The sequence below is a fragment of the Poecilia mexicana genome, unplaced genomic scaffold (assembly GCF_051168715.1).
Source record: "Poecilia mexicana isolate PSO_F unplaced genomic scaffold, ASM5116871v1 scaffold_23, whole genome shotgun sequence".
In the NCBI taxonomy this organism is placed as follows: Eukaryota; Metazoa; Chordata; class Actinopteri; order Cyprinodontiformes; family Poeciliidae; genus Poecilia; species Poecilia mexicana.
The window spans coordinates 10,273,413-10,285,829 of record NW_028263392.1 but is presented as its reverse complement, the minus strand read 5'-3'; the positions used below and the strand labels follow the sequence as shown (position 1 = coordinate 10,285,829).

The 12,417-nt window shown below is 40.0% G+C and overlaps 1 protein-coding gene across 2 annotated transcripts in view; it reads right to left on the bottom strand.

The window, feature by feature from the left end:
* The window catches only part of exoc4 (exocyst complex component 4), a 113,710-nt gene that overhangs the window by 23,764 nt on the left and 77,529 nt on the right, over positions 1-12,417 (bottom strand). For both annotated transcript variants that reach the window (XM_088003353.1, XM_014984960.2), the window contains exons 14-16: positions 3,019-3,155; positions 2,279-2,434; positions 644-822 (exon numbers count right to left, since the gene is read on the bottom strand). In XM_088003353.1, coding sequence (XP_087859479.1) covers positions 644-822; positions 2,279-2,434; positions 3,019-3,155 — 472 coding nt within the window. The remainder of the gene's footprint in view (positions 1-643; positions 823-2,278; positions 2,435-3,018; positions 3,156-12,417) is intronic.

Here is a 12,417-nt window from a genome sequence, read left to right as displayed (position 1 = left end):
ATGTTAGGTGATGACTCAGCTCTGGGCGAATGCATGAGTCCTGATTAGGCGATACAATCGAAGACAAGAAGAACCAAGCATAATAGGAGTTTGCGTGCATGTATACGTGTGTTTAGAGGGCTCTTTGACAACTCCAGTGAAGAAGGTAATGAGTGTTTTTCATACATACCAACAGGAACATAATGAGGAACGGGTGAGAGGTGTTGCAGCAGAGTTAATGCAAGTACAGATGAGAAAAAAACTTTATTCACACTCAGGTCCTGTAATCTGACAATATCATTCTGAAAACTATAAAGTAATGTATAAATCTAATGCTAAACCTGCATGTCTGTGTCATTACCTAACTGCTGTAGTTAATGTAACTGCTGCCATTTACTGTACAAAGCACATAAGGAGTCAAAGGGGAAAGTAAATAACAGCAAAAGTAAGAGATTGTATGCATTTAATAAGTCAAACTCAAAACAATACCGAGTTTTCTGCAGAAGGAATAAACAACAACAGATGTCTGCGTTGGCGTCATTGTGCCAGACATAAGCGGGGAACGTACTGGATATGTTTGTGTTGGTTTTGTAAATGATAGAACTCGGTGCATAATTTAAGTTTATCGACAGATTAAGGTTTAACCGTTAATAGGTGTACTCACTGGACATCTGAGGCAGGTTGGTGAAGAACGACCTCAGGCGACCAGCGAGCCACTCCATGCTCTCCTGAAGGTTAGCCAGAGCCTTGAGGTCGCTGACGTCTCGCAGGATCTCGTTTTGGGGGATCAATTTGTCCCCCAGGTTCCCCGTCAGCACCTCCGACTCCTTTGCAAAAGCAGCGCTGAAGAAGAAAGAAATGGTTCCTCACGCAATTATTCATAAATGTATTAAGTGTGTGACCACAGTAATGTAACTGCAGGCAAGCATAATGTGTGGGTTTATGGCTTTTATTTGTAACATTTTCAAAATAACGTATTGTTTTCCCAGTTAAGCCCCGCTTTGTGTTGCTCTACCATAACATTCTCAGAAAATCCATTAAAATTTTGCAATGTGATTGCAAAAAAGTTTGATGCGCATGAGGTGCGTGGGAAGCCTTTCCGTGTTATTCCTCCCAACAATATCTGCTTTAAAAGCAGATGTGTGACGATATGGTCAAAGCTGGTATCAACGTTGTATTCTCTAGATAAAGATATATTCAATTCTAGTAAAAATGTTTTAAAAGAAGCTGATTTCTTAAAAGATAAACATGAGGAGTTATTGAATAAAAGCAAACATACATATACGTGTAAGATTTCTGATAATATGAAGTCGGTTTGATTAGGAATGTAGGAGTGAATTATTGCCTTGACCTTTAAAGTAATTCACGAGAAAAAGCAGCTGGAAGCCTGACAATATATTAATATTAAAAAAGGTATTTTGAGATCATGAATTGTTGGGAGGGGGAAAAAATCCCGAGAGCATTTAGAAAAGAGTGCAAAAAAGACATATGAAGTGATGAAAACAAAGATGGACTTTATTTAAAATCACTTGTGGTTGAAGGATGATTAAAAACAGAAAAGACAGATGGAAAGAACTGGGAATATTAGAGAACCATGGTACCACAAACTCATAGACATATGGACTGGCCTCCAGGGCCACCGGGATGCCCACAAATTTAAGATCCTTCAAACGGCAAATTAAAAAAAAAAAAAAAAGAAAAGAAAAAGAAAAGACAGAATATTGACTAACACTGAGGCGTATTTAGCTTATTAACTGAGCTTTAGTAAAGCACCGGGCTGACAGCGGTGCAGGGGTTAATCCACCATTTCACAGCAATGAAAGCATTTCAAATCAAACACCCTGATGGTCCCTCTTTCCTTTTTCCATCTCTGAGCTGCTCTGTATGTTTGGGTCTAAAAAAAGCAAGCGCAAGAGACGGACGCAGAAAGCACTCAACAGATTGACTTTCTCTGCCACATAACCAATTTATTTATTTACTTTACCATTCCACTTCAACGAGCCTCACTGTTCTCTGTACAGGTGCACATTCAAAGGCTATTTTGATTAGATTCAAACTCCTTTTCAGTTCCTCAGACTCATATTTTGTATTTTATTTTTTTGGTATTTTCTTCTTCTTCTTCACTCCCTTCAGATCCAAGGTGCTTGAAAGAGCAATCATGACTTCTTTTATGGGTGTTATTTTTGATTAGAAGCAAAACAGAGGTTTAATAATGTCTAAATAACATTCCTAAAAGTCTGGTTGTATCGGTAGATGAGTCCTAATAACTTCTTTACGCCTGATTGTGTTCAGTGCATACCGTGTAAAATCCTCTTCGTCTTCCCTCTTCTGTCTCGTCTGTCTGGGTTGCGCCATATTTGTCCAGTTTGGAAGGGACTGGAGGAGGCGACTGATGTCCTCATCTTTAGCCCAGGAAGCGCTGATGGTTAGTTTTTCCTCACACTGGACTATACCCCTGAAGACAAACACGTGAATCCAGAAAAACTCAAAGTTAAAACTGTAGAATAAAGGAATTTAGACTTATAGCCCTTAAACTTCTCTAAAGCTTCATATAGTAAACATTCCTAAACCTGGGAATGACATTCCCCAAAACAAGTTTCAGCTTTAATTGTAAAAGTGGTTCCACTCATTTTAATTGTGTGTAACCTCCCAAACTCTTCACATTTTTTTTGTTTTATGTTAAAACACTTGTCTATCATTAAAGAAAATCCTATGAAATATGTGTGAAAAGGTTCAAGGGTTTAAATAGGTTTGCAATAAAATTCACACTCTACATCAAACACTGGCCATAGAAAATACTACTTAGACACACTCTGCAGGTTCTGGCTTTATTGCTTAGGGGCCCTGAAGAGAATGACCTGTGACCCAGACCAGATGGGTTCCCAGAGAGTTCTTTCTTGCACGTCCTCAGCAGTTTATCGCTCCTTTTTTCCCCACCATACCTCCTGGCTTTTCTTTACCTGTAAAGTTGTTTGTTGGTCCCAAAGGAGAACATAAGGAGGTCACTTCACAGCTAAATATTTTCCTTCCTTTTCGTACCTATAGGCTGTGTTGCAGATCTCCTTGTATTCTTTGAGCTTGTCACAGACCATCTCCAGGAACTGGTTGGAGTACGCACTCAGATCCTGCATCAGGCTCATGAGGTCCTGGATGGACTTTTCCACAACTACAGTGCTCTAAGTGAAGAGAGAGAGAGAGAGAGAGAGAGAGAGAGAGAGAGAGAGAGAAAGAGGCAAAGGAGCATTAGCTTGCAGGTTGTCATTTTGCTGCTTTTCCTTTAGGCATGGAAGCAACACATTTGTCAATTCAAAATGCCGTACTTTTGCGGAGTCATATTAGTGGATTTCTGTTTAAAAAATCTGGCGGTTCTTTACAATGCCGGGAGAAAATAATATGACAATCTAGCAAATATTTACGGAGGCCAGTTTTTTGTTTTTGCTTCTTTATTTTTATGGCTGGGAGACACAGAAAAGATGAGTAGAGAAGCTCATCATACAGGTACGTAGCTGAAGTAACGGCTCGGATGTTTCCTGTAATAAACACTGTCGAGCTCACAATATTTACAAAATAACACAGTTACAGACAAATGTGGACAAGAGCAGTGTATACTGTTTAAGTGAGCAAAGACATCTGCTGGGAATTAAACATGTCAAAAAGCTAATAAGGGCTAGGTTACAAATTGTGGGTGGCCAAAAGGGCCAAAATACATAAATCATTAAATTAATGTACCGTGAAATAAACAGGTGTTTAATTATGTGCTTACATTTATTTAATAGGCATTTCATTTAAAAAATATGTTTTCAAATCATTAAAATGTAAATGTTTACTAGCCAATGCAGACAATTATTTAAATGTGTATTTAATTATTTCATAATTCCTTTTCCTTGCAGCGTCATCATGAAATGAGTTCACCTGGGGTGGGGTTATGGGCAGGGCTAACACTGATCTGTTGAACTCCTTCAGATTCTTTGAAAATCATGGCATCCAAAGCAATGGAGGATTTTCGTGAACTTTCCTGAAAGCTTATTTCAGAGATTTTACAATCATCAGCCAACGTTGATTTATTCCTCGACTTTATCCGCCTCGTGGTCTGGATGGTAGAGATATTTATCCTGCACACAATGGTCCACAAAACAAAGATGTCAAGTATTTCCCTCTTCCCCGTTCTCTCTGCATTCTGTTCCGCACCTGAAAAACACATTTCTCACTTTTCCAGACCTCTCAGGACTGTGTCAGAACAACTTTTGAAGACAGATCAACAAACTACTACATACAGAGAGGAAAGACGGGACTAAATTTTCTGGTAGTGTCGGGTCAGATCAAGTCTGCTGTGCAATGTAACAACAGGTCTTCAACTTCTAAACGCGTCACCAGCGGCCAGAACGATGAGTCGCGCTGGAGAATCTGTCAGAAGTCCTAATGCTACCAGACGAACGGATGATTCTTCATGGGTAAGCGAATCGATGTGTGTGTGTGTGTGTGTGTGTGTGCACATATCTGTTCGTTTTGAACTTTTGTGCCGTGTGTTTTTTGGAGGCTCGTCGCGATGTGTGCGCGTTTTGTCACGACGCACCCATCACCAGGAGCCACAGCAGAGCCGTGACAGCAGCCATTACAGATTAGCCGCTCCTGCGTGACTAATAGCTGGCCCAGGAACAGGAAAGCAGCTTCATATCCCCAGACACATTCATGTAAACACAGAGAGAGGGCAAACTTTTCGAATCGCACACCTCTGAGCAACTCAAACGCTGGCAAATAAGATAAGTCAGAATCTTCCAGTTTGCCACTTAACCAATCTATCTTACATCTCTAATAATAATAATTACTCACTATAATTGTGGAGATCAGCAGTAGCCCACTCTGCAAATGGCAGTTGCTGAGCGGCCATCTCTCTCTCTCTCTGTCTATCTCTCTCTGTCTCTCTCTCTCTCTACAGATAAACACAATTTTCATTCAGCTCACTACTCAGGCTGCGAGAATTTAATGTGGACTTCCACTGTTTGTTTAGAAAATGAAAACCTTTATTGTTTTGTCAAAGGTTAATTAAATGGAAATGGCCTTCAGCACAAAGACAGTAAAAAGTCTGACTTTTAGTGATGTCAGCTAAAACGTGCATAAATAAAATCTCCAGCAGTAAATACAAACGTGACGTAAACCAGTCAACATTTACTTCCAAATGTGAAATGCAAGGAATGCAAAAAAAAAAAAAAAAATGCAAAAAAAAAAAATAATAAATTATATATATATATATAAACATTAAAATATAAATCATTTTCAAAACGTTTGGAGGTCAACAAGACCAATTTCAAGGTTATTACTGATGTCAGACCTGTCAATTTTACTTCTTCACAATACATTAAAAAAGTTAAAAACATCCTTCATAAAGGTATAAAATTATAATCCAAACTAAAATGCTACTATGTGTTGTGTTAGAGACACACAATCGCAGAAGTTAATCGTTTTGCTGTATTTAATAAAAGGAAAACAAGATTGTTCATTGTTTGATCAATCAGAGACGCTCAATGCAAAATTGTCCAGTTCCAATCGCTGGTCAACAGATCGATCACCTCTAATTGCTGTATTATTAGGATTTACACAGATTAATTGGCTCATAAAACTGTGGGCGCATCTTAAACTGAACTAACCGTCCAAAAATCCAAAAAACCGAACCCTGATGGGACAAAATAATATTAATATTAATGGCCTTCAGTTTCTCCTTCATTCATTTTGTCACAAGTAGAGAAGTCTGCACGTACACACAAACAGCAGCTGCTCCACTGAGGAATGTAATGATCCATAGCAGTGCCCATATCCACGGAGTACTAACCATGGCCTCGTCTCTGCCAGGGGAGCAGCCTTTACTGTCCATGCCTGACTCCCTGTCAGCCTGCCAGGGTGGGAAGAATTACACAGACCCTGCAGGGGAGCTCGCTGTTAGGGTAGTTAATGTGGCAGCAACAACACAGCCCCCCCTGCTCCCCACACAAAAGTTGGGAGGCAGTAATCACATTCTGTTGCAGAAATGTGAAAACTAACGTCCAAAAAGAAATATGAATAGAATTCAAAAGTTGGCCCTGAAAAGAGCAAAATATGCATAAATGTAACTAATGAAGAGATGGAGTGCAACCAACAGCTCACGAGAAGAGGGAACACCTGTTCCCTCTGCACTGATCAAAAAGCCGAAATGGTACAAACATGCATTAGAGCATAAGGAGAAATACACTCAGCAACTGGCTGGTAACTGGAATCTGACAACGTTTTGCTTAAATATTCCTGGCGATAGGTAAGAGACTTAAACGTCAGACCAAGTACAACCAACATTCTTTTTATCAACAGTGGAAAGCATGACATTATATCATAATCTTAGGTTTTAGGTATATAAAAGCAACACTTTTGGTTTATTCTTGTAACAATAAATCAAGATGCCGTTATTAAAAAGGCCCAAAATCAATATAACATTGATTATAACATCGTCATACTCATGATGACTTCAGAGGACCATAGGAAATATTACTTGTTTGTCACACTTGTTTCACATTATTGAAAAAAAATCATATCAAATATCCCACCTTGGATTTTACACTATATAAAAGCCAAAAAAGAAATTGAAATTACATTGAAATCCTTAAATTCATTGACAGAAACAACCTTTTGTACTACAGTAAAAACCAGAAGATCAGCAGACAAACAGGAAGTACTGTTTGTGTCAGACCAGGCAAATTCTTAAGACATTTCTGATGTCTTAAATCATAACGGATTAACGCAAACGTGCAATTAAATGCGTCCCAACTTTTCCGAGATATGCTTCTAAATTTTCAGTCATAATGAAAAATGCAAAAATCAATAAAAACGTGCAAAAGTAAAAGGAAAATACGATTCCATAATTGGATTCCTATGGGGTGGTCAAAAAAAGTTTACATGCAACATAATTTATAACACTGTCCGGCAGTACTCATGTCACTGCGTTGGGCCTGCGGAACACAATAGCGGACCCGGTTGGTGAACGGAGAGGAGTAAACAATGGCTACCCGATCCATTACTCCTGCTCTAACAAATGCTCCTGCACTCAGCTCCCTTGTCTAATTTGCTCATTTAACACAGCCATTCGTCTTAGGCTGCAGCAATCATTAAAAAGTAATCAAGGAACAGATTGAGAAAGGGAGGGCTTAGAAGGAGAACGAAAGAGTGCTGGAGAAAACAACCTCTCTTACATCTCCTCTGTCTTATTTGACTGTTATATAGAAGGTTTGGTGGAGGCTTCTTCATCTCTCCTCCTCCGTTCTAATGTCTCAAGCTTAAAGGTCAACATGCAGCTGATTCATGGGAAAAAACAAAAAAAAACCCAAACAAACAGAGATCTTATTTAATTCCACTTTCCGGTATTTTATATTACTCTGTGCTTGGTTGCAGTTTGCATCTACTCTTTCACATGATTACAACTTAAACACACAGGGAATCACAGAAAATTAGAGACTGCAAATGGATCTTGGAGTTTGCAGCGGCAAACTCCTGTTGAGAAACGAAGGCCGCGCAAATGTGGCTTAATGACAGCAACACGGCGGCATCCCGAACGGCATCCAGGTGGAAAAATCTGCTGATGCACGGCCGTCGCCATAGAAACCACCCCGAGTTGGGTGATAAGAGTAGTGATTTTCTTTGGTGCAACGAACGGACGGGGGTGTCATCACTGCTGCCGAATTCAGTTGGCTAAATCTACTGTCCTCTAAATAAGAAGGTTTTAAAACAATCATTGTTTTACCTATTCAAGCAAAGTTAAACCACCTGATCACAAACAGCACGGCAACGACAGCTTTGTGTTGCTCCTGTAATGCGTTTACTGGTCTGAGTCGGAAACGGATCATGGATTTTTCCCATTAAAACAGCTGGGTGCCCCTCAAGGTTCCGCTGAGGTCAGAGTGTTTAACCCTGCACTGCCTGCCACTTTCACCCCACACCTTGACCTCAAACCACTGACACGTGTAATGCCTCTGCAATGCCACTCACATGGTCGGCCAAGGGTTGCCAAAATAATACACACTCAGCAATGCAAGCAAACACCCACACATCAGGAGAGCATGCAGAGATAACCTCTGTCCCCTGCCTCCCCCCCCAACAAAGATTGTCCCTCTCCTGAGTAAAGAGGAGGTGGGCATGAGTGGGACACGATCTTGACAGATCATTCATCAATGTCGGTGTGGAGCCGTTCTCCAAAGACTCCCCTGACACACACCGGATGGCATTCATGCTTGTGCTACCTCAACTGCGACACACGCCCCGTTTGAACGTGCATGCATTGTAAGTGAGCTGAAGTTGAGGTTTATTAAGGTCCTTATTTACCAAGCAAAGCAGAAAAACGTAGCCTCGATGTCTGTCTGATAACGTAAACCACCTTAATGAAATAAACATTGAAGGATATGCTGTTGAGGATGTACGCAACGATGAAATAGTACACAAAATGCTTCCGCAGATTATGTAATTTCTTTGATTTTATCTGATTAGAAGGACACAGAAAAAAAAAGTATTTTGGGGAAGTTTGTTCCACCCTATTCTTCATTGTAAAATGTAAAATGTCTGCTAAGGGTAATTTCAATTAATGAGATCATTGACTGGGCTTATTCTAACAGAAGCACAGGCTTTATGTCTGACCACCTATCTGGTGTGACCCTTGTTCTTCATGGGCCTGTTTGCTCACTACTGTTCTCCAACTAGCCTCTGAGGTCTGATTTGAGGCCGTTTCCATTTAGATTATATTTTTATTCCACATCACAATTGTGCACTACTATGTGTTGGTCAATCACATAAAAATCCTGCTAATTTGCTTTGCAGTTTGAGGTTGTACTGTGACAAAAGTGTATAAAAGTGGTGTGCAGACGTCTGCAAGATACTGTAAACTTTCCAATCAAACGTCCTCCTTTGGCTTCAAGGGTAATAATATACACCGTCTTTGTTAAAATGTCATCTGATTACATCGTTTTCTCCGGCGTGAATTTTTTGGTCTTGTGCTGATTATATGGTCTACCAAAGCAAAATGTCAATCCTGAGCCATAACGTAAAGCAAATTAATGAAGTCTGATGTCTTCATTGTTCCTGATTTATTAGAAAATTGTGTCCTATTGAAAGGTATGTGTGAAATTGACTTGTTCTACATATTATACGTGGCGTTCAAAGGGTTCAAACTAAAACAAAAGGGTGTGACCATCATGAAGTTATCAGGCACCGTTTTTTTAATACCATTCAGCTAAATTGCTGTCGTTTATTTATTTTTTTTTATCCCAACCAACTTTCTCATGTTTTGCACAAAAAAAAAAAAACAAAAAAAAAAGTTTTGCATACGAGATATCTTGCATGTTTTTAGTTTGGTCCTTTGTGAATAAATGTCTCAGTCCAACAAACTGGAGGATTCTATAGTATTAGATTTCCAGTGGGGAAAAAAAGGCCCAAAATCAAAACAGTTTAGCTTTACATTCATATGTAAAGTAGAACCATTCTGACTGATATTGCTGTTCTGACAACTCCCTCCTGGTACACAACTCATATTTGGAAACAAAATAGTTAAACCTTCAAAATTTAAACTTCTGAATCAGTGTGCCAGTTCAAGATTGTCAATTGCATTTTAGGTTGAAACGCACAAAACAACTGGCAACCAATCTATTGCCAATTGTTTCATGTCTTTTATGTTCCTATTATTATCCGTTTTTGGATCCAACCAGCTAAAACTATATTTTATTGTGCTTGTACATCATCAAATGATCCGTTTCAGGCTTGAGGGGCTAAAGCTGTGTTAAACTCCCAGTCTCTGGCAGGACTAAACTGACTTTTTAAAAGCTCACATTTTCTTTTAACTCCAAACACCGCTTTTAGCATTGCAAGTGTTCTAATTGAGAGATGAGGAGCAATATCACACTTGAGCGATTACAGATGGGCTTTTATAACACACACACACACACACACACACACACACACACACACACACACACACACACACACACACACGCAATCCCATCTTCTTCACCCACACACAAAAACAAATGCAGGGCGAAAATATGGCACTTCTGCATATGCTAATCCTGGGAATTGCCCTAGGGTTCAGATTTGCCATTTAAATCCCAGGAGTGACCCCAGTTCCTCCTTAATAATCATCAAATAATCTCCTTGTTTTTCCTCCCTACACCTGGTATGGAGTAATTGCTTTCTAGTGGGAGAAAGATGAGCATGCTTACCATTTCTTGTCAATTATTATAAATTATGCACAACAAGAACAGAATTAAGCCATCTGTGCTTAGTGTGAGTGAATAAAAACTTCCAGAGACTTGACATGAGACTGAAAGACAAATTATACTTTGTTAATTCATTTTGTGAGGGCTGCATGTTCTTTTCTGTGCTCCATTAGCTCCACTGGTAGCTCGTACATTAACTCGTGTGTGTGTACACGCGCGCACGCACACACAAGCATGCTCGAACAAACATAAAAGAATGTCATTTTCAAACTCAGAGCACCAACTTGCTTTAAAAACTCAAGCTGATAGTTTTATCAGGCACCCAAAGCCAAAACCTTCCTTCCTTCTTGCAGACCAAAGGGCATGTTTGTCATAGAGCTGACATTTCAACTTTTTTTCCCCCCCTCCAACCAACTCAGTCAAAAGGCAGATTATGTCGTGTTACACATAGAGACTCTGTATGTGGTAGAACTGCATGATGCGAACCTGCAGTACCTTTTGGCAGTAGCTGCTCAGGCTGTTTCTCTCTGCACTGCCACCCGAGGTGACGTACATTTCTGCGTATTTATAAACATTATATATAACAACATAGTGGTGTGAATACATCGAATGCACAAACAAAGCCCAGCTATGTCCCATTTTAAGAGAAAATGGAGCATCTCCTTGGCTGAAGCAGGCTGGAGGCCTAGAGCAGCTGAGATTGAGCCTCAGGAGTACATGTGTTTGGTATGAGATAACCGAGAAAAGGTGGGTGGTGAGGGAAAGTTCCACCTAAAGCAGCGAGGATGGAGGCACACATGAGTGACATAAATAAAAAGAGAACTTATCGGGATTCGAGGCCATTTGGTAAAAGAGTGAAAAGTAGGTTCTGAAGCATTTAATCAAATTTGGGGGAAAATAGATTAAAAACAGTGCCTTACTAAAATATCCATACCCGTGTAACTTTGAGATATTTTGTCACTTCGTATCCGCAGATATATGTCATATACTAACTTATTTTGGCATTTTAAGTGGGTAATTCGGAAGTGAAAGAACATTTCTTTTAAAATGAAAACCCTGAAAAGGGCGTTATGCATTTGGAATTATACCCCAAAACTCCAGTGTAATTTCAGCTGCATGTTTATGTTCTTTGTCCTGTCAGAAGGTAAACCTATAACTTCTCTATTTTAGCCTCCTTTCTCCAGATTGCAGAATGTAGCAAACATGACTTCTTCGTACGGCAAAGGATTTCTAACGTCAAAATGCCAAAACTAGTTAATTTTGCAATAACAAGAGAAAGATCTCATAATTTCCTTCTCAGCCTTGTGTCATCCACAAATTCTTGTCACAACGCCGCCAGTGAAATCTTCGCCTCTTCTCTGCATGTGAAACTACTGCGTGATTTATCTGAGTATTACGGGTGTCTGTTTACTTGTAAAACTTAAAGAAGCCGTTTTGTTTTGTTGTTGTTTTTTGTCGTTTTTTTCAGACAGAGAGCAGGATGGATGGTTCTGAGGAGCCACTGTCCGAGGCCGTGGGGACGCACGTGCTGATTGGCTAAAACACCAAACTTCTCCTGCTTGGTACTGGTTTGATAAAGTTTGTGGCTGTAATGTGACAAAATGCAGCGAATCAAGCATACTTTTTGGAGGATCGGCATGCCGTTTCGGAGAATGTGAAAGTAGCATTTCATAACAGAACGCCTCATTCCTTTATAACTCCTACACGTGGTAAAACTATTAAGTAGTCAATATCTGGGAAAAATGTAAACACTTGGATTACTCTTTGAGTGAGATTAGGCGTAAATTATTGAATGAAAATAATTGTCTCTTTCTGATTAATAAGGTGCTGGTCTCAGTGTGAGGAAGGTTGCATCTCCAGTGCCTGTTTGTGAATCTTTCTGCCTCTCAACCCCAAACTCTGTCCTAATCAAAGGGCACAGCTGATGCAGCTAACAGGTATTGTGTTTGTGATTGCTGTGTCTGCTGATGGGAACTGGAAGCAGAGAGTGTCCTTAATAAAGAATGCTCCACCGCTACCATCTTCACAACATGCGTGTGAATGCGGCGGGGAAGGTGCAGCAGGAAGCCAATCAACAAGAGACGACCCACCTCCACCACCCTCCTCCACCCCACACAAATAAGCAGCGCCGACACAGATCATCACAAATCAAAAGGTCAGTGTCATTACAGTCATTGGAGGTGGAAGTCTATGTGCATGCACAATTAGCCCGTGCATGCCA